General features: G+C 36.6%; 1 protein-coding gene across 1 annotated transcript; it reads right to left on the reverse strand.

Moving 5' to 3' along the window:
* Positions 1 to 8,408: 8,408 nt before the first annotated feature.
* Positions 8,409 to 15,197, reverse strand: PRH2 (proline rich protein HaeIII subfamily 2). The gene is made up of 4 exons (XM_072797569.1): positions 14,401 to 15,197; positions 11,233 to 11,268; positions 8,864 to 9,418; positions 8,409 to 8,510 (listed from the first exon to the last, which is right to left on the reverse strand). The coding sequence occupies exons 1-3, from the start codon at positions 14,477 to 14,479 to the stop codon at positions 9,009 to 9,011; spliced, it is 525 nt and encodes a 174-aa protein (XP_072653670.1). The 5' UTR covers positions 14,480 to 15,197; the 3' UTR covers positions 8,409 to 8,510; positions 8,864 to 9,008.
* Between the last annotated feature and the right edge of the window lie 8,607 nt (positions 15,198 to 23,804).

The following is a 23,804-nucleotide window of genomic DNA, read 5'->3' on the forward strand; positions in this document are numbered from 1 at the left end:
TTGCCTTTAGCAGACTAGGGTGTAGCAGGCACTGATTGTCAAGATATCCTTATAAAATGAGACATTCAATCAAAAACTTATGTGTTGAGATGTTAAAGTGTCAAAACTGTCAAAGGAAACATTGATTCAATATAGATTATCACTATTTGGACTATACAAATGTTATCTATGAAATATCTCCTTGGGAAATTCCAACAAAAGCACATCATTTATGTTGCAGAAAAGATATTTTGGAATGACTGACTCTGTTATTAATCAGCCTAGATTAGCCATAAACTTTGTGTGTAGAAAAGAAAATGTAAACATTCTCATCAATAAATTTGGCAAAAATAAAAATTAATTCTTCGTTAGTTTCATATCTTAATTTTTCTTCTCTGAATCTAACAGTGCAAGATACACATTGATTAAATTGATAAATTTAAAAAGATTTATATTGAGTACTTTGTAAGTTAAAGAAACAGCAGAAAATTAGATGCATACCCTGAAACTTACATTTTAAAAAATATGGTCTTAAGGAATACCTGTCCCCACCACCCACCTATGCAGAAACCAGTTTATTTGGATTTATTGGGCATAGGACAAAAAAACAGCTGAGGGCTAAGGGAATCCTTGGAAACTCCTTGTGTGATGTCTTCATATTGTGGACCCAAGAAATTTGATCATCTACTTACATTAGAAACATTAACACTTACATTCAATTTCTCTGTGAACAGTAGCCAGGCAAAGGATACTAATGTGGAAACAGAAGCCATATTAGAAATCTCTTACTGTACATAATTCTACTTACTGGCATATGTAGGATGAAAGTGATATAACCAAGGCAAGTGGTTTATCTTCTGAGATCATATTAATTCTGACAAATCAGGCAAAAATGATAATAACTCAGGGTGAAAGATTTGTACTATTTCTTTTACTCCCAGTTTGTGGAATAGTTTTTCAGGCTTACTCTAAGAGAATGTAGCAAATAGTTTACAGAGAATGCAGGCAAGTTCCTTCTTGTTTTTATTCCTTGTTTAATAAGTACATATACACTCACATTTTGAATATCTGACTGTTAATACACGATCCTGGATGCTATAAATACAGATGAAATGTGACAAAGTTCATGCTGTCATGTAATGCACAGTTGTGGAAAACATTATGGAAGACAGATTGTAATCAAGTAAACAAACTCAGAATTACAAGGTCATGATTGATACAGTTGAGAATAATGGGGGAATAGAAATAGCTTTATAGAGTGTAGTCAGGATAGACCTACCTGAGAAACTGATATTTCAAATTAAAACTTGAATCACAAATATAATCCAGCCATGTGCCATCCTGGACAAAATAATATCCCAAAAAGATGACACTGTAAACGCCAGTACCCTGAGGAATAAGTGTTTGAAGAAGAGCAATAAGATCTGAGTGACAAGAGCATGGTGAGCAAGGGGTGACTGGCAAGATCATGAGAAAGCGTTATAGACCATGAGAGGGAATTTAGATTTAAGTGCAATGGGAAGACATTGAAGGGATTGAAACCACAAGTAACATAATTTGATTTATATGTAGATTTAAGTTTACTTTGGTTATAAGAATGAATGTAGTATGTGTTGGAATGAGGAGGAGTACAATTAAGGGGACCAGCCAATAAGTTATAATGTAGTAAGTGGTCCTTATGAGAAATCATAGTGGCTCAGGTTTGGATCATGGTCATAGAGTTAGGACATTTTTAAACGGATGAATTCTATATATTATATAGATAAAGCTGATAGTCTTATTCTTTGATTAAAGAACAGGAATTGAAGAAAAAGAAGATTTTAAAACTTTTAGATTGTTTTTACTTTAGCCATTGAAACTACACTCTTCCCTAAGTTTGAGTGGCAAATATTTATGAGGGACAAGAGAACAAAACTCAAAAATTCTTTTCTTAACATGTATGTTGAGAGATCTATGAAATAACCAAGTGAAAATTTCAAATAGATAACTGATTATGTGAATCTTTAAGGATAGAAAAAACAGATAAACATTTGGAAGTCATCAACATATAAGTAGGATTTCCTAAAAAAGTTATAAAAAAGTGACACCAGATGGGTACTCTAAGATATTCAAATCTTTAGGGGTTAAATCACAGCAAAAGGCCCAGCAAAAGAAAACAAGCAAGAGCTCTTAGGAAGATAAGAAAAAAGCAAGGAACTGCCTGGTGAAATGGAAATAAGAGAGATGTCATTCTGTTAGGCAGAGGGAGAGATCAGCTTTCAAATGGTGCTGAGAAAAACAGTAAAATTGATATAACAACATAACCAATAGATCTAGCAACATGGATGTAATTGATGAGCCAATAAGAGCAATGTTAGTGAGGTATAGGGGCAGACACCAGTTTCAGTGGAAAAGGTTAAGGAGGGAATGAAATAAGACAGAGAGATGGTGAATGTATATCTTTTTAGTCAGTTTTGTTATTAAGAGTAGAGAATGGAGCATGAAAGCAAGACGAAATTTTAGCATTTTCATTGGTTTTGTTTTTAAGTTGGATAATACAGTGAGTACCTGCAAACTGAAACAATATAAAAGAAAGGAGGATAATAACGTAGGAGAAGGGTAGTAATTGCTGAAACAACTATGTGATAATCATTATTTCTGACATTAGAAAGTGGAACCCTCATACTTGAGATAGAGGTACTTAAGTGGATGGATCTGAAAATATGAAACCCCTAGATTCCCTGAAACCTTCTGGGCCACCAGGAGCAAACCCTTACCACTTACAAGGTCAGGAGAGCCTCCCCACTCCTGAAAATTGCTCAATTAACTCATTTTGAGGGAAGGTAACATTTATTCTCTTCAAGATATCCCCTACCATTCTTCATTACTTCAGGACAAAGTTTCCACACAGCCCAATAAGCTAAGTACAATTTCCATTAAAAGAAAAAAAAAAAAAAAGGCTTCAAGCTAATACTAGCACGTATTGCTAACATAGCAGAAATAATAGAACATGCTGGAAATGGGTTTTGAGGGTGATGGATCAAAATGTTCTCTTTATTCAGTCTGAGTATGGAGAATTTATCGACCTGGGGCCCCTCAATAATGACTTAGGGCTCTTATTCTGGCAAGGGCAAATAAATCCAGCCCTAATGTCCCATTGGGACAGCTCCATGAAATTTGGACACAATACTGGCCTCATATATAAGGTAGACTTGCTGCAATTCCCTTGACATAGTATTCAAAAGAATTGGAAAGTTCAGGGAGATGGTAATGTCAGAAAGGATTAACTACAAAAGACCCAAGAAACCATCACCTATATTCCCCCAGGAGATCCTTAAAAATATTTTCTTCACAGAGGCAACAATGAATGCTCTGGTGAGGGAACATTCGCGTTGCTGAGAACTCCATGATGGGATGTTCTCTGTGGGTTAGAATTGGCTGATGGAGAAGCTGCCAGAAACCTGGGCTCCACGTATCTATGAGTACATTGGAATTGTCTGTTGTAGCACTAAACTGTCATTAGCATATTGATCAGCAAGGCCAGTCAGAGTGCTGGAATCTGTGATCAGTACTAAGAAAAATGATATTCCTAGGATTCTGATAGATAGTTAAGTAAGGTGCTTTTTGAATTATGTAATAAAAAATGAATGCTAAGAAATAATGTAATAGAAAAACACTATTTCTTCTCAAGCTTCCAACTCATTTCAATGACTAAAGAGGAGGCTGAGTCCCACTGAGGAAAGACATTACCAAGTTTTCATGGTACAGTTTTCACAGTTTCAATCCTCCCCAAAGGGAATTGCACTCATTTGATAGAATAATTGTGAACTGGGGAAAGAAAGTAATTAGATATTCTGAAAGTTTTAAAATATCAGATATGACTGGACAGTAATACCAGAACAACCAAAATGGCATCATGATCTTCCAGGTAGAATGTAAGTCTAGGCAGAACAAATCCTTCAGCGGCTCCAGTGGATCCACATACCCAACCCTGTGGTTATCTACCTTGTTTTCAAGAATAAAATTCAGATAAATGTGCTTAGCATCTGTCCGAATGAAGTACTGACCTTTCTAGGGTTTGGGTAGATAGAATGTCTCATCTAGTGAATATCAGCAAGCTTTTTTTCTTATTAATACACTGTTTATTTGTCTTCTCTCTGTCAAATCCCAAGCCAACCACTTGCCCCAGGCTTACTGGGGAGATAGAGGAAAAGGAACGAGACATGAGAGAAAGAATTATAGGAGGTGGAGATGGCTCCTTTGCATGGTGGAGAGGATGTGAGAGGCCACCATTAGGCAAGAGAACCACCTACCTCTGAAATGGCAAAGTCCAGAATAGTGTAGGAGAAGAGCTGTTGCTTCAGAGACAAGTTCTTGGCATAACCAGTCATGAAGCTCCCTAACACAGCCCTTATTGTAGCCCCAGAACCAGCCACCCCCACAGTGGCAGCCCTAGCGCTACTGAACTTGGCTGCTATCTCAAGATCCTTTGAAATGGCACTGGTTCAGAAGCTGCATCTGGGAATAAGTGAGGTCAGAAGCTGCATCTGCCAAGCTGCTGAGGCTCTCATCTCTCAGTGTCTCTGGTGGTTTTAGCACCATGGCAGCAGTGATCGCTCAACAGCTGAGAGGCGCTCCTCACCAAGAAGGAGGTACAGGTGAACTTTGCACAGGTCAACATTTTCAGGGGATGAAGGGTAGGAGAGCTGATCCAAATACAGAGAAGACAGAGCTGCAAGCTTTTGTCTTCAGCCCTTCAAAGACAAGTACTAATCGGGTGCCAAAGAGGTAGAACTACACATAGACTTGGCTCTTTTGAAAAGCAGTTCCTGGATAGTGAGGTGTGCATGGTCAAGTTTGGGGTCAGTCTTATTCATCACTCCCAGGGCAGACACTAACGAAGACTGCAGTCTCTCTGCCTGCTTTAGAACCAACCATATAACTTCCTCTCAAAAGACAAAACACATGCAGACAACCAACTGTGAGTCTCATTCAGGCCCATCATCACTGAGTGTGGGGAAAATTCTTCCTCAAATTGAATCAGGATTCCTAAGTTTCTAAGTATCCAGAAAAAAACAAGATAATTTGATGTTTAATGTTGGTATGGTAAAATTTAAAACATGTAATTAAAATTTACATGCAAATACCCACTGCTATCCTTAAAATATGACTGCTTAGCAGAATCCTTTTTGTGACTGGCATTTAAGTGTGCCTAAAAAGAAAAAATCTACCCTCAAATTGCTAGAAATTTTTTCCCTAGAACTCTAAGTCTGGCAGTAGAAATTAGTCTTTAGGGAGCATTTCTCTGTTCAGTTAGAACCGTATAATTAAGACCCCAAGGTCAAAACCGTATAATTTTGACCCCAAGGTCAAAAGTCTGCAAAACAACAGCTTCTGCATTGTCTTTTTCATTGTCCTTAAATAGTACTGGTGACATGAAGGTATATGAAACATTCATTGTTCCTGTCCTTAGAGGATGCAAGATCTCATGGGAGATTTAGCTTTGACATAATGATGATCACTATTGGAAAAGTGGCAAAAGAAGCAATTTTCAAAGTTCAGAGCAGGGGAGAAAGGAAAGTTTCATACAGGAAGGAGATGCCGTGGCAGCTGTACCTTTGGAGAGCAGTGTGGAAGAAGGCAAAGTGAAAAGCATGGCTAACCCTATGTATGTAGTATAGTATTTTCAATGGTCTAGGAACACTGAATGATCCAGTAAGATTGAAGAGAATATAAGAAGATAAAGCTCAGATGTGGGTTAGTTCCAGATTGTGAAGAATGTTGTGAATGTCAAACCGAATTTGTGATCGATTCTATCGGCAACAAAGACATTTTTGGAGAGTAGGAGTAGCCCGATCATTTCTTTGCAAATACTTCAGACTGGGATATAACTTTTAATATAAAGCTGTATTTTAGGAGGAGGAGTACCTTCAGAAGTACTCCCAAGGAGTACTTGATTTTAATGTGAGCAAACAGGAAATTCCTTCCAGTGGGCTGGGAAACAGGTCTTCCAAGTAATGTGAGGGGAGAAGAAATGGGGACTAGAGGTCTGAACTGAAGATAATATTGCTAGGCATGCAGTTTTTAACTAGGAAAGACAATTTTGGGGATCTCTTTCTGAAAACAAAGCATGCCAGGTCATTTGTGAGTGACCTTGCCTGTTCAATACTCTTGCATTATGCAAAACTGTACTGATTTGGATACAAGACTATGAGCTTTGCTGCCCAATATTTGGATTGAAATGATAGAAGCTCATTATTTAGTACGTTATTTTCAATTATCTTTAGTAACTAGTGTTATCATGAGGCTTGTAGGTTTTTATCTTTTATGTTTTTTTTCCTCTGTGCTTTTAGTAAATGATGGTAAATTGAAAAATATTGCAGCTGGGACTCCTACCCTGTTTGCAGAGTAAAGAGAAAGCTGCTCACTTATCCTTGAATCCTCCCTGAAGTTACTTTCAGATGTTTCTACCCTCAGGTTTACATATCTTCACATATGTTGCTTTGTGCAAGGTACCCAACTCCACCTGCAGAATAATCACATTACTTCCAAAATTGTATAGTAAGTCTATCATGATACTGAGAATGCCAGAACGACCAGATATTGATTCTGCTTCCAAAGAGAAGGTCAGTTCTAGGTCTGATTTCAGAACTGAACCTGGCAGGAAGTGTGGGAATAAACAGAATTGAACATTTTTACTTTGTGTCTGTTATCGTAACCTGTAAATTCTTCACTAATACTCATACTGAAGGCAAACTACTTATATTCTTCTTAGCATTGTCCACTACAACCTTCTTTTTTATCCTATCCTGATTTTTATTGTCAGCCTTGTGGGGCAACCTGCATTTCCATGTGTGAGCTGCCACAGGGATTGTCACATTTTGACACTCGAGAAACAAGGACTTCTGGTGCTTCACCTAGGAAGGTGCTTCACCTTCCTAGCCTGTCTCTATGGACCCCCTTCCCAAGTGAGGGATGCTTCTCTGGAAACCCTCTTTCTGTGGCTTTCCACTCAGAGGCTTCAGAGGTAGATGGATTAAGTGTAACAGAGTAGTACAAAGTAAGTGACTTAAATGACAGAAATTTATTTATTAACAGTTCTGGAGACCAGAAGGCCAAGACTAAGGTGTTGGTTCAGTCTGAGGGCTCTCAGGAAGAATCTGTTCCAGGCCTTTCTCACAGCCCCTGGTTGTTTGCTGGCAATCTTTAATGTTCCTTAGCTTCTGCTACATTGCCCTGATCTCTGGCTTTATCTTCGCATGGCCACTTGTGTGGCTTTATCTTCCTGTGTACACTTGTGTGTCCACATTTTCCCTGTTTATTTTTCTTTTTCTTTTCTCCCAGTCACATTTCTCTCTCAAAAAAATTGAAGCATAGTTGACCTACAATATTATATTATTTTCAGATGTACAACATAGTGATTGAACATTTCTATACACTGTGAAGGATCATCAAGAAAAATCTAGCTATCATCTATCAACATACAAAAAAGTTACACATTATTAACTGCATTCCTTATGTGTATGGTGTATCCCTGTATCTTATTTATACACTTATAAATGTATGTCATACCTTTTAATCTGCTTTTTGATCCTATTTTGCCCATCCTCCCTCCCTCTGCCTTCTGGAAAGCACTGGATCATTAGTTCTCTGTATCTGCAAGTCTGTTTTTGTTTTGTTCTGTTGGCTCATTTATTTTGGCTTTTAGATTTCACGTATGTATGAAATCATATGGTGTTTGTCTCTGACTGACTTATTTGACTCAACATTATACTCTCTAGATCCATGTGTTGTCGAAAATAGCAAGATTTCCTTCCTTTTTATGGCTGAGTAATATTCCATTGTGTATACACACCACATCTTCTTTATCCATTCATCTACTCATGGACATGTAGGCTACTTCGATAGCTTGCCTATTGTGAATAATGCTGCCATGAACATTAGGGGTGCATGTCTCTTTACAAAATAGTGTTTTCATTTTCTTTGAATAAATACCCAGAAGTGGAAGTGCTGGATTGTATTGCAGTTCTCTTTGTCATTTTTCGAGGAACCTCCATGCTGTGTTCAATAGCCATGGCACTGGTGTACATTCCCACCAACAATGCACAATGTTTCCCCTTCTACACACCCTCACCTCACAATAGAACACACGTACATCGAAGGACTACCAGAAGTCAATGGAAATTATGAGGTAATTCTCTCTGTGTTTAAGCTAAGAAAAGGGTAGTATTGGTCAACTGAAATTGGCAAACCCCCTTACTGGTCTCAAGAAAAAAATGTTTCTGTTTTGTAATATTGGTGGGAGTTAAGTCCCCACAAAATATTAAAATCAGAGCTGCATAAAGCTGCATAATGCACAACATTTGGAGTCCTTCAGGGCTTGTATCTCCCAACTTGGCCTTCTTATACCCTAAGAATCATGAACTTAGAAGAAAAACAATAGCCAGAACTTTAATGCTAATGACTTTATTGATGATTTGAAGTCAGAGAAAGGAAAGGCCACGTTGACATGACTGAAAACTCCATGGTCACCAGTTCATCTCTCTCAATTTCTAAGACAAAGAGAAGAATTTTAGACAGAAATATTAATTTGACCTGGACATGATCTATGTCAGTATTTCTACTAGTGGGTACTAGAGGACATGACAGGATATCATGTTAAGAGAGAACAGAAGAAGCAGGATGAGAGGAGGAGGCCAGGAGAGAGTAAAGGGAAGGGAACACAGGAGACAAGAGGAAGAGGGGAAGGGAGGTAAAACTTGGGAAGGCTGTAGGCCAATATAAGAATGAGGGAGTCAAAATATAACAAAACAAAAAAACTCTGAGTGGAAGAAACAAGAAGAGATATTAGGAAATATCAAAAGAAATTACTATCTTACTAGATTAGTACGAATAGAATTAATACCTAGAGAATTGAAGGAGGTCTTCTTTAGTTGGTTTTCCTAGTCACTGGCCACCATGTTGACCATGCTAGTCATTTCTTCCCTGCTGGTCTCTTTGGCCACCTGAGCCCTGCTGGCCACCTGGACCCTGTTGGCTTCCTTGACCACCTAGGCTACCTGGGCCATGTTGACCACCAGGACCTTGTTGGCCTTCTGGACTCTGTTGGCTTCCTTGACCACCTTGGCCACCTGGACCCTGTTGGCCACCTGGACCCTGTTGGCTTCCTTAACCACCTTGGCCACCTGGACGGTGTTGGTCACCTGGGCCCTGTTGGCCACCTGGGCTTGTTGACCACCTGAACCCTGTTGGCCTCCTGGGCCCTGTTGGCCACTAGGGTGATGTGGGCCACCTCTGCTAAATAGGCTTCCAAGGACTCCCTGGACACTCTGGTCATGAGGCCTCTGCTTTTGTCCATTGCCTTTGTCTTCCTCTTTGCCTGGCTTGCCATTCTGATCTCCATTTTCTTCTTGAGGTTTTACTTGTGATTCCTCTGAGTTTTCTTCAAATAGTTCATCATCTTCTTAGCCAAGAGAACACAGATTCAGAAAGGAGCAAGTAAAAGGAAAGGTTAGCCACAAACTTCAACGAGGCAAGCATGGAAAGTATGATAGCCTAAATGGAGTTAGAAATAAGATATTACTGGATTCTGTGATATTAGGTAATGACCAAGGCCTAGACCCCAGAAGAGGAGAGGCAGAGAGATCCTGGCTTTGTGACAGTGCATGTACTTGGCTTAACAGGTTTTCTTTGCCCACTCACCATTGAATCTCCTCTTTTGATGCTTCTGCTTCTTCTCTACTGTCATTCATTCTGAACTTGCCATGATAGACATCAAATCATCTATAATTACCAGATATCTCATGATATCTGAGTAAAACCACCACTCATCTTCACTGTGTCTATCTACAGCTATGCGTGATATTTTGACACAGATCTATTGAATGAGGGGAAATGATCAGCCTGCCTGCCCCTCACAATGGTCCAACAATCCTAGAATACCCACTCTGCCCTACCTTGTATCACCTTCTACAAATTGTGGAGTCTAATTCTCTAGTGTTTCCTTTTGCACATTTCTGGTACCTATATCGAGTACAAGCCCTCACCATCTCCCTCTCTTTTTTTAAGATTTGGTTTGTATACCAAATCTTATACCTCACATGGCACTAAAACTCACAACCCTGAGATTCACTGTCACTTGCTCTACCAACTGAGCCACCTAGCCCCTCGCTAGGGAATTTTACTTGTAAGTAATCCCTCACCATCTCATGTATCAACTTTCAATCATATCTTTGTAATCTCCTGGCTCTTACTCTTCACATTCCAATATAGAGTTTATTGAGAGCTCATATAGTATAATTGCACCTTTTGTCAGATGCTAAGATTCCAAGCTGAAAAGACAGTCTGTGCTCTCAGGATGCTTATTCCTCATTGTCGTCAGATCAACAAAGAAATTGGGGTGTCACTTTGTTTTTCAAAAATTTCCGTTGCCCATAGAATAAAATACAAAATCACTTGGCCATTTGTAACATCCTTCACACGATGAAACCAACCCATGTCTCCAGCTCTATCTTCCTAGATTCACTTCAGCCTTACTGGTTATTCAGTGTTTCTAGATTATTGCAAATTAGTATATGGATAGATTTAGCCTTGTATTTCACTCTGCTTTCCCTTCGGTCTCTCCTCTCCATGCTCCAGATCATATGGCATCTCCTGTATAAGGTCTCCTCTTTTTTCCCTTGTTCTGAGCTCTGTAATAACTTCCTTTGTCCCATTTTTGACAGTGATCATTGTTATGTGCAGGATAATCTTCCATTGGATTCTGTGTTCCTTAATGATAGGAACAATATTTTATTTACTCTTCAGCCTTGATACCAAGTACAGGATCCTGTCATGGTTATTATCAAGTATTGCATTTTATTGACTCAGTGATGGGATAGAGCATGTGGATAATGAAAGCATTTCTTTGAGGAATCCTCAAATAGGCATGTTCTTACTAAGACAACCAACACCAGGTAACTGAAGCATGAAAAAATCAGAAGGAGCAAAATGACCACACTATCTAGGTCTGAGAAAACTTTTAAAATGAATGCAAATCATTATCCCAGCCAACTTTTCCCCTCTCATTTGGTCTTCTGTGCTCCTTTTGCAATGTGGAACTAATAAGATTAAACTATAAAGTATGATGGTTGAAAAGGAATTTTTCAAGGTTAAGTATGATTGCTTAATGTAAAAAAGATTAATAGGAATTTTGGATTATTTCTATTTACCTGGGGTTCCTAGAATCCATCTAGAAAAATTCTAAATAAGTTGATTGAATTAAAAATAACTCACCTACTAATTGGGGTGTATCCTCTTCCTTTTGAAGGGCTTCCACAAAGAAAGAACAAAAAAATGACATATGAAATGATCTCATAACCTGAATTGAAGGGTCATTGAGAAACTAGGAACTAGGGAAAATCATTAAACTTCTAAAGGTTTTCATTAAGCACGAAATGTTTGTTTGACATTTGCTTAATTTTGCCACTTCTTTGGTGGCATGAGTTACAATTCATTAGCTCCCCCAAGTACTCTGGTCTTTTCTGATCTTCCCTTTTACACATATTCCTACCACATGATTAAAACTGACTTCAGTTTTTTCTTTCATGAGAAATGTGTGCCATTAATAGTGGCTTCAAATTTCACCTGCTCTGAGAAAATCTATTTAAACAGGTATCAAGACCTCAATAACAAAGGCACAAAGCATTAGTGCTATAAATGAATAAGGTGTAATGGTAAGGTTACTGATTGAACAAATACAGTACTTTAGTGAAATTACATAGTATCTTTATACTTCAAATTAGTTAAATGTCAATAGAGATAATTCTCTTACAAATGTAAGACATTTGTGCTATTCAATAATTAGCCATTGGTTGTAGAAAGATTTAGAGAAAGACATGTACAAGTGGTTGGGGTATCATGTTCTGCTGACCTTCAGGTACTGTTTAGGTCTCCGACATAAGATATTCAAAAGTGAAAAGGAAGGATTGAGCCTTATCTAACAATATGACTGAAGAACCCTGAAACCTAAGGGCTTGTTATTCCTTTTCACCCTTCCCTAGAATCTATTTAGAGAGCTCTCAAGAGACAAAACACTAAGCAAAAATATAGCATAAGATATGTTCTGAGGTGAAAAAGAAAGGAACATGTTCTTGAACAATTTTATCTGGGTCTTCAGAAACAGTATTTGTATTTAAAAAGAAAAAAAAAGAAACAATAAATTTAAAATATGATTTGATAAGACTCCATCTCTACATTTGTAGAAAGAAAAGTAAATTGAGATAGAAGGAGTTAAGAAAATGCCTAAGAGAACCCAACATAAAAATGTTTGGTTACAATGGACCAACATTTCCCAAACTAGAATCCTAGTCCTGATCACTGGTTCTGAAGCAGACATGAGAGAGTCATATAGTTATTCTAATTCCACATGATGCATAATGAAGAGCTGTAATGTTTGTAGATGTATCAGAGATTATGTGACTTCTTAAAACAGAGAAAATTTGAGAAGGGAAACCAACTACAACCATGTAGCTTCCTGGCTACATTAATATGACCTTATTATTCCAGAAAATCTTGCTCAGAAACAGAAATGTTTCTAATACTTATCATTTATTTCCAGAACTTGTCCCAAAGTCACTTAAACAAACATTAATCTATTCAGCTTGTTAATGGCATCAACTGTTTCCTCCAAGACACTTGCCATCGCCTCAGTCCATTTGGCCCCTAAACTGTTAAATCATGGACCTTGTTCATCCCTAAGAAAGCTCTCCTTAAAGTAGACCCTAAAACCTTATCTGTAAAGATCCCAACTTTCTCCTTTTCCCTCAGAGACTCTCTCCCTTACCAAAGGTAGAATAAACTCATGTTAGCCTTAATGACAAAATTTTGGTGGTATATTCTGAGCATCTTCCCTTTAGAATTCTCAAACTGTATTTTACTAGTTAAGTTACTCAACAGTTTGAGAAATCTTTATGCAATACTCAGAGGAACATAGCACTGCAGTTTATTAAGTGTAATGCTGCCCGTGGGAAGTGGGTGAATTCAGGATGGAAGACAAGAAACAAATCTATATGGGAACAGGAAGAGATCTGGGGCAAAGGAATTTACATGTTGAATAGATATATTAAGTTGAAAATAGTGGACATACTTCAGAAAATTCAGTCATTGCAGATGAAGTAAAAGCTAAAACAGAGGTCAGAGGATGAGGTAGAAATATCATGGGCTTTGAAAGCTGACAGGGCTGAGTCTATAACACAGCTTTGTAACTCTCTAATCATGGATGTTCTGCAGAATATTTAAACTCCAAAGGTAGGGTTCAAATGTCGACTGTGAATAATAATGTCTACTTAAATTGGTGCAGTGAATAATTAATGACATAAAATATATACAAGACCAGGCATAAACTAAATTTCCTGTACAGACTATTTAAAAACGACTCTCTCCTCAGAATTTTACTGTTATTTCCCACCTAATATCCAAAATAACACAAAACATAGAGATGGAAGCTCAAAATAAGGTTATAAAAAATAACTAATTATAGATCCTTTTTAAAGTTTCTGTGCCTTTCAGAAAAGTCATTAACTACCATTTTAGAATTTTGAGCATCAAATTTGTCTCAGCAGATGGCAGCAGATTTAAAACTCAAATATTCCATTAGCATTTCATGTCTTTAAGATTCCAAGTTTTTGACTTGGGCTTTTCTGATACGATGACAAAATATTTAATAAGAAAATGTCATTTTCTTTCAACTTGTCATCATTTGTCTTGAAAAAGCCTAATATCTGACTGTTTGCAGTCATGGAAATACTTATCTGGATTTTGACTTTCTATCTGGATATTTGGTATCTTTAAAGTATGCCATCCATGTTTTCTGTTTAAAAGAGCCAAAGATCCATAAATAATTAAACTTTCTTTTTTATTATGTGTACATTCCTCTATCGTTTCCTGAAAGCATCCATTTTTAGGACCTTCTAGATCTCAACATGCCTGCCATATTGCTCCCAAACCCGACATAGAGGTTAAAAAAATAAAAAGTTAATACAATGGAGAGAATTAATAGTGCCTACTTATCTATTTAATGGAATAAAGAAAATTTAATACAAATTCTCAATATTTGTAAATGGCCAATTGTTCAATGACAAGGAAATGAGATATCTAGATGAATTTTAAAATATCCACTCCATCTAGAATTTTTTTTTCACGCAAATAGAGTGAATAAGTGAAAGTCCATATTTCTGAGTATAGCAAAGGTCACCTCATGAAGATACTTAATTGAGACTCAGGTCCCAGATTTCAGAGAGATATTTGCAACCAGTGGAAAATAGAAACTAATGTTTTCTCCTCTTTGATAAACCTATTCTTGGAATATCAAGTACTTGATTTCTGAGAAAGCTCAATTCAACCTTACTCTTTTCTATGAATCTTACCCACATGCTTACATGATCTTCCATTTCCCCAACTTACTGTCATCGATGCCCTGAGCAGAGCCCAAGGCCAGCAAAACTGTTGACAGCAAGAGCAGCAGAATCTTGGTAGAAGTCATGTTGTCTCTCTCCCTCTCCTGATGCTGCAGGAAACTCAGACACACTCCTGGGCAAAATCCAAGAGAATGATATCACTATTCAAAACCATGGATTCTTACCCACGTCCCACCAATATCTGATTTTCCATTTGTGTCTCAGTCAACTTGTTGGGATCAAGATATGGTCAAGCTCTTCACTGGAATACCATCAATTAAGTTTTTAAAAACAGTTGTTTATAATCCTCAATTATTAGTTATAGTTGTAAGTATTCCATTTTGTAATATTCAGTTCAGAATTGGTTCTGTTTTACTACCCTATTCGACATTTTTTAAGCTGTCCAAATGTTGTTTACTTCAGGCATCTTTCCTATAAAATGAGCCAAGAGAATCATCATGAAGTCATCAACTAAAATAACAGAAAAGCAATCTATAGCATGAAAGAACAACAAAGCATCAAGAAAGGCTAATATAAGGTATTGAAAAATGTAAACATCTGTCAGTAAGAGAATAGAACCAACTTCAGACTCAGGAAATTATATATATACTTACTCAGAATACACATGAATTCATGAGTTCAATGGACTGTGAAATCTTAAAACTCGAAATGCCCAGATTAATGAGTGGGTTAGAAAATAATATTATGCAAAGTTTCATTGTTAATTAGGGTGTTCAGCTTGAAAAGATAAGGATATGAGTAAGTATGATAATTTTATTTACATAGAACAAAGAGTAATCTCATATGGACAGTTCTGGTAGAAATAAGAAGAAAGATCTATTGATTGTTAAAAGAGGATATTTTGAAGACAATATAAAATAATTTTTTAGAATGGCTTAAATAATCTTAGATTTAATTAAAATTTATTTTAAAACTATCTCAGAGAAATTTTAAGTATCTTAGATAACATAAAAATAAGATTCTTTGGATTATTGAAATTTGAAACAAGGTTGAGTTCTTAAGGGGAAAATTAATCACTAGCTGTGCTCAGACACTGAGTGATCTATAAGTAGTATGTTAAAAAAGTAGCGATTCAAAGGGGTACAATCCTTTGTATCCAACAAACTCTGCAAAATATCAGGGTAAAAAAGGCTTCTCCTTTCTTTTGGTGAAAATTCAAGAAGTTACAAGATTTTTCTGATCACTCAAATTACCTGGCTCATTATGAACCAATTGGGAAAAAAATTATTCCCTCCTTCCATAAAAATTCAGACCATACTTCTTCTGAAAATTAATGTTTGACTTTGTAAGATGTGAAAGATACCCTCTGTGTACTGGGAGGGAAGAAGACATTCTTATCCCTAAAGACAGGTAATTTTGGACTGATAGGTCCGTATAAACAAATCTTGTTCAACTAGTCTTTATCTTCTAGCTATGGGAAAGTCACTCAATCACATAGACTCCATTTTTGCCCTTTTCTCATTGCCCTCTTAATCTCTTTTTTATTTTATTCTAACAACTTACTACTGCCTTAGTACTACAATCCCATAGGATATATGTCACTTATTTCTATCAGATACTCTAGCAGTAAAATGTTGAACTTAGTACTTCTTTATACACTACTCTACTAAATATATTAAGTCTTACTCTAAGTGAAGATTGTTCCAGAAATAAGCCACATACCACATTTCCTTTGTATCTTCTATAGGAATATATCTTTAATTTAAAACTCATAGTTTGAAGAAGGCTACATTTCTAAAATTATATTTCAATTAACAATTTCATCAAATTAATTACTTATATTTTCAAATTTTATTTTTATTGCCCAAAGTGACAAGTATATCAACATGAACTCTTGTCTTTTCATTGATTAATCCAATTAACTTTCAAGAATACTACTTTAAATAAAACAAATTGCTCCCTAAAATTTCAGTAGCATATAACTAAAGTAATAGGGTACAATTCTCGGGAGATGGTAAGACCAAGTTTAGAAATGTTAATCTGTCCTAGTGATTGGAATAAAAAATTATAAACATTAATTATAAACATTATAAAAAATTGATAAAAGTTTCAAGAGACTTGAACACAGATGAAGTATAACCATGGTTAAACATTTTAGTGGCTGAGGAAATTACTCCTCATCATATCTTTTTGGAATTGAAATGATATATTTAGTTGACTTGAAGTAGAAAAGGCTACAATTTTTTTAATTGATTGGAAGTCAATTGTACTAGTTGTAGTATATATTAATCTAATTCTATCACTTCTTGTTCTCTGATTGCTTTCAGAAAATGGAACCCAAAAATAATGACTGAGAGACAGTAAAGTCACTAAAATATCTGCTCATCAAAATTTTACCATACCTCTTACCATATCAGATTTACCAAGCTTGGTCTTTTGCCTTTTACTGGTCTGTGCTCAATTTCAAAAGAATCGGGAAGAAGCAGAAGCAGAAGCAGAAGAAGAAAAGAAGTAAAGAAGAAGAAGAAGAAGGGAAGAAGAAGGGAAGAAGAAGAAGAAGAAGAAGAAGAAGAAGAAGAAGAAGAAGAAGAAGAAGAAGAAGAAGAAGAAGAAGAAAGAAGAAGAAGGAGAAGAAGAAGGAGAAGAAGAAGAAAAGAAGCAGCAGAGGATGAGAAGAAGAAGTAGCTACTTATCTTTAAATTACAGGTATACTCTTCTTTCTTGTGGAGAAATTCGGAGTTTCTCACTTATATAGCTCCTAAAGAACAATAAGAGTATTGCTGTTATATAGGAAGAACCTCTAGTCTTTCACTGGGTTGCTTCAACCAGAACATTTCCTCTATAGGTTTTATCACTAATCTCATTGTTTTCCATATTATTAAACGGTCAAGTGATAATAGGTCTTCCTTAACTGTGACAAATAATGAAAGGTTAAGAAAATGCAAATGTAATTGCTTGATGACACAGGAACTACACTGGGTGGGAGGGTTTAGGAAGAACATTTTGATTTGTCAATAGAGCCAAAGGAATCACTAAGTAGTGCCAAGGCAAGAGTCTACAAAGGAGACTCACCTCAATATATCTAATTTTAGAATTAATTTAGTACATAGAGAATTAATAAGTGAAGATAATTTTGACATCAAATTCCCTTAGCAAAAATGTTACAACTGAGGAATGGACATTGTAGAGAGTGTCCAGAGAATCATCTGGTGGTGGCTGGTCCTTTCCAGAGCACCTTGGAAGGGAAGTTAAAACAAACTAATCTCCATGGAAGGGACTTATGGGGTTAAAAAAATAAATAGAAGTTGACTTTTTAACTTGCACAAACATGAAAAATCAAGTCCAAGGAATTCTGTAACTTCAGACTCGTTTCCTCCATTTATTGTACCTTTAAATTTGAGCATTAAAACCTAAAGAATTAAAAAAAAAACTAAAGAATTGAAGATAAGGAATGAGAAACAAATGTCAGCATAACAATCCTAATTAAAAATATTTTTTTAAATCTTAAAAAAAAAAGGCTAAAAACCTAAAGAGCTGAATGAAACATTCTCTGAAGAAATGCTTATGTCACATGCTGGGAGTCTGAACAGAGTTTCTAAGGATAGAAATTGCTATTTTATCAATTGTCTATGGAAAATTACAAAAAAAGAACCCACAAAAAACAAAAAACCGAAAAACTCAAATCCAAACTATTTAGCATGTACTAGAAAAATACTTGATTGGAAGAATACACCAAGAAAGGAGGCTCCTTTGGTTCTAAGAAGTAGAATATAGGGGCAGCAATTGTGTCCTGAACACATGTGGTTTCAAAATCTGTCTTCCTCACTTATTAGTTTTGTAATCTGGGCAAAATAGTTCAGCACTCTAAGGCTCATTCTTTTTGTCTATAAAAGAGAAATAGGAGTAATTAGCTTACAATATTTTTTGAGAACTGAGGGAGATGACATGTATAAAGTTTTTATCCTGACCTACCAAAATACAATAAATATGACTGATGAGGACAATGATGATAGTGACATGATCTTCCTTAGTACGTATGAATTCTTTCTTGTGAAGTGAACAGCTGGATGAAAGAGAGGATCATCTCTCATCTACTGAGCATCTAACAGATTATAAGGTATGTGTGGCGTGGGGATGGGTGAGTGGGGAGTGGAGTTGTTAAAAAAGTCATGGAGAAAGTTGAAACAAAGATGTGAACCAAGGCAATAAAGACAATACATTGAGGGTAAAGGGGTATGGACAGAGAAGAATCCGAGTTATCCCCTAAAGGAAGTAACATTGCAGTTGTTTGGGAGGAAGAATTTCCTCTGCTGTTCAGCATCCTTCTAGCTGAACCAAGAATAAAATAAAAGCATGTAGTAATGCAGGTCCAAGAGCACATGGCTGTAGGGGCTCCAAACAGACAGGTTTGGAAACTTGCCACTGACAAAAGCCAAAGGAAGAGAAACAAGTGGTGATGAAATAAGAAAGGAATTTATTTCAATGAAGCTAACACCGGGAAGACACAGGCTAATGTCTCAGAGACTGTCTTCAGGTGCTAAAACTATTTCTTGGTTCATATGAGGCAAATGTGAGACAAAGGTCAGAGGTTGTGCATGTAGGCAGTAAAGGTCAGCTCAGTTGTCTTGGGGTCAATCATGCAGGGTATTACTAGCATCATGGTTGGGGGTAATTTCTATTCTCATCACAGGATGCCTTGCATACATAGTCTTTTGCCTGAATTAAAAGATATGCTGTAAAGAAGAATTAAATCCGTTAGAAAATACAGATTATGGACAAAATTAAGGTAAAGTCCTCCATCAACAAAAGACAGATTTATAGGAGAAAATAAAATTTTATTTTCTATATATGGGGAATCCACACAGACACGAGAATTCGAAAGACAGGCAAAATGAGGTATACATGGGATTCTGAACTAAGAAGTGGGTAGGGGTCTGAGACTTCTAAGGGACAGAGTTCAATTTACAGGAAGATGAAAAAGAGGGTTGGTAAACAATGGGACATAGAGGACTTTGATCAAGCAGGCCTCTGGGGTTCCTTTCTGTCTACCATAGCTAACCTGACCTAACTCAGGTGATAGCTCTCCTGCTGGAGCAAGTCCTCATCTCAATTTTTCTTATGCAGTTGAAGGGAAGGTAAAGAGCTTTTCCTGAATCTGCTGAGTTTTGATTGCTTTTTAACTCAAAGATCATGTTCTTGCCAAAGGTGTTCTCTTGGGGTGTCTGCCCTGGTCCTGCACAGCCAATTGTCTTTCTGTTTCTATTTTTTACGTAAATAAGGGTAGAAATTAGAGAACAGGCTGATCAGGGTCAAGAACTGTGTTCAGGGCAGTCTAGTATTGAGGTGAGGTGGGCAGCTGGTGGTAGGTCACAGGGACAACTGCAGGGGTGACTGGAGAGCTTTAGAGATCAACAACCATATGAACATGTTGATATGTTTCAAGTAACAGAAAAGTAGCCCCAGTAGATAATTGAAGAACAGTTATTAGAAACATAGACCCATTCCACACTGTGGTTTCCCTACCATCTTTCCTTAAATTCTGCATTCTTATATTGATGTGGCCCTTTAGGTGAATTCCTACGACTATCTTAAAGTTTAATACAAATATCTATTTCTACCTTTTCATTTCCTTTGCTGTTTTAAATGGCAACATTTTTTAGTATTACCTGAGCCATGCACTGTGTGAAGGACTTTATAAGCTTGTCTCATTCAATCCCTACCAAAATATCGTAAGTATGTACTACTATTTTTCTTACTTTGCAAATAAGAATACTAAAGCATATGTAACGTCAGGCAGAGAAGAATTAGTGGGACTCAGGCAGTCCATTTCAAGAGCTATAAGCATCTTAGCTCTGTCTTATTCTGGTTATGATGGGCTCCTGATTTACTTAACAATGGATAGAAGATAAGCTGGAAAAACCATAAGGAAAAGAAAACCCACATTTATTAAGCAGCTACTATGTGCAAGGCACTGCTGTCTCACATAGGCCTTGTAAAAACCACAACAGTTCAGTGAAATGATTCCCATTTAATGGGTCAGGGGACTGAAGCTCAGAATCGTCCAAAGATGTGATGTGGTCATCACTACAGTAAAAAGGAAAAAAAGAAAGAATCCAAGATATTTGTGGTTCATTAAACTTTCTTTTCTCTATGTATAAATCCCCAGGGCTTTCCTACTTCCTTCCTTCCTTCCTTCCTTCCTTCCTTCCTTCCTTCCTTTCTTTTTTCTCTTCTTTCTTTCTTTCTTTCTTTCTTTCTTTCTTTCTTTCTTTCTTTCTTTCTTTCTTTCTTTCTTTCTTTCTTTTTCTTTCTTTCTTTCTTTCTTTCTTTCTTTCTTTCTTTCTTTCTTTCTTTCTTTCTTTCTTCTTTCTTTCTTTCTTTCTTTCTTTCTTTCTTTCTTTCTTTCTTTCTTTTCTTTCTTCTTTATTTTCTTCTTTCTTCTTTTTCTTTTCTTCTTTCTGTAATCTCTACCCACTCTGGGGCTCAAACTCACTATCCCCAGGTCAAGAGTCAGCATACTCCCCTACTGAGCCAGCCAGTCATGCCCCACCTCCTGTTTCTGAAAGACTCAGTATTGGTCTGTGAGGGTTTTCTTTGAATCTGACACAATTTGATTAAAAAAATATTTAAAGCTTTCTCTAGAAACTTGTAACTGCTCTTTAGTAACATCCCAATAGTATTAGTAAACCCAGAAATAGATGGAGGAGAAAATCACCAGCCTTGCTTAATACCCTGTTTATCCAAGGCCAATTTAAAAGAGCCCATCACTAAGAAACAGCCTTTTGAGGAGGTAGGATTGGGAACTTTTATGGAAATGGGACTCTTCCATTTCAAACTGAATCCTCAAATTTCCCTCTCCTGAAATGCTGCTGCTCCAAGGACCCCCTCTGGTATGAAAATTTGAGAACAAACTGCAGGCCGTACCCATGGAAAATCAAACACATGTTTTCTAAACTGATTTCTACCACTTGGGGTATGTTTAGAAAATAATACTGTTTCTGATATATGTGAATGAATGTGCCTATAACAAAATAAAACCAGTTATCTCCAACCATATTTGATTCTTTCATTTTCTCCTTTAAAATATAAATGTCTAAGTCAATTTTATAAATCTAAATTTAATCATAATTTGAAGTTACAATGAAGTGAAACTCAGAGTGTATTAATGATTCTTCCACATTCATATTATTCATTATGGGAGAAAACTCAGAAGTCAAAACTGGGTCTTGACTCCCAAGAATGCTTTCTTTCTATGTACTGTATACTATAAGATAATTTGCAGTAGGTGTATGACAGCAGTTTAGGGGTCTTTTGCCCTATCTGAGTGCTTCCTTGAATACAAAGGCAGAACAACAGTGCTCTCTTCACTTAAAAACCTTAAGTGACCATCACAACCCTTTGGGAATTGTATACTGAATTTTGGATTCTGAATATAGTACAAATTTGAGAAAAGTTGCCTAGGAATCATAAAAGATTGATTGACAGAGACAAAAGTGCTAATCAGAAAACAACAACAACAACAAAATGAACATATTGGCAAATCCTTGAGAAAGGCTTCTCTCCAGAAGTTAGAGGAAACTCCTTCAATCAGTTAAGAAAATTGGAAAAAAGAACATATAATAATAAGTAAAGGATCTGAATGGATGCATCAGAAAAGGACACCAAATGACCAATAACATAAGAAAAGATGTTCATCTTTATTAATCATCATGGAAATACAAATGAAATAATTAAGTCAGATATGCTTGAAAAAAATTAGAGGCATATCTAAAAACTAAACAAAATAAAACACAAACAAACAAACAAACAAAAAACTGAAAGGACAAAAAAAAGGAAACAGAACACTGGTAATCCAGTCTAGTTTTTCAAGATAGGAGTTGTAACAGATATATTTCTGCTGCTCCTGGAGGAAAGGGCTTATGGAAGGGATCTCTTGTTTCTCACCTAGTCCTTGAGGAATTGAGTTTGCTCCCCATACATCAAGAGCTTCATTCAAGTATCAACTGACAAGTCCTTTAGCTTCACTGAGGAGGCAGTCACCAAGAATGTTCATATGTACAATGGTATCAAGCTATAGACTTGGATCTGTGCACTAGACTGTGTGTAAGTTACTCCTCAACAGAAAGAGAAGTTGGTTAAAAGCATAAGGTAAGAGTAATTCTCCAGATGAAGTAACCTTGAGCGCAAGAAAGAAGTTTCCTCTAGGGACAGGATTCATGGGCCTAAAGAATTTCACTCTAGGAAATAACAGTGACAGACACAGTAATAATAAAGGGCTGAGACGCTTGAGGCTCCTACTGGGGATGAAGACATACATCGTTCAAAGCAGAAAACCTGACGAAGACTAAAGATGTTTAGACTTCCTTTTGCACATAAGGGAATTGTGTTTAAAACAATCCTGTGGGGGCCCCCGGGGGGTTCAGGCTGTGAAACATCTGACTCCTGATTTCGGCTCAGGGCATGATCTCTTGGTCAAGAGATTCAGGCACCTTGTGGGGCTCTGTGCTCAGCAGCTTGAGGTTCCTCCCTCTCCCTCTACCCCTCCCCCTGGCTCCAGTGCTCTCTCTTTGTCTCTCCCTAAAATAAATAAAGAAATTTTAAAAAATACTGTGGAAGAACTCAGACCCCACTTAATATTGTGATGCTAGGAACATGAGATTCCTAAGGAAATGGAAATTCAGAGGCTTCTCATAAACTAATGGGAAAGAGGTATTTCTGAAGTAAACTGTAGACAATGTTCCTAAAGATTTAAAGTCAGAGGTTTGCACTCCACTCTCTGACAGAGAATCTATAGAGAAAGCATAAGATCTCTGCTAACTTCTTAAAGCAGAGATTTCTTCCAGTTGATTTTTAGCTTAAGATTTCTGGACTGTGTGCTTCTGGTAGAATTTGATAGTTGAAGTTTAAAACAGTATTTTTTCTTTTTCATTTTCCTATGTCTGTGCCTGGTGATAGTAATGAGGGAAGATTGTTTTACTCATTAAATGTTATTGTTCAAGGCTTATCCTAAACTTAAGTCCAGAGACATCTTTGTGAATTTTTATGTTGCAATTATTTTTATTGTATTTAAGGAAATAGAACATATGAGATGCTGGGGTTGGACAATAAGGGGCAATTTTTCAATTTTGGTGATTCAAGGATCTAAAATTATTTAAGTGACAGAGGGCTCAAGCACAGTTACAACAAAAGGAAAGTAGAATCCAACTAAGTATTTGAATGGCTCAGAGAAGATGCACAGAAGTTGACATTGAAGAGGAGACTACTTTGGAATCTAGAGTCATTTTTTTTCTGTTTTTTTTTTCTTATTACGGTAGAAGGTATATGTAGAATGTCTTTTGAAAAAGTAATAATATGAGGCATTTTTTCTTTGGTGATGTTTTTCATTGGAAGCCTTGGGTTCATTATGTCCCTATAGCACAGTTGATTTGTAATGGGGTTTATATATAGAGA

Source organism: Canis lupus, chromosome 25, assembly GCF_048164855.1.
Source record: "Canis lupus baileyi chromosome 25, mCanLup2.hap1, whole genome shotgun sequence".
Classification (NCBI taxonomy): domain Eukaryota; kingdom Metazoa; phylum Chordata; class Mammalia; order Carnivora; family Canidae; genus Canis; species Canis lupus.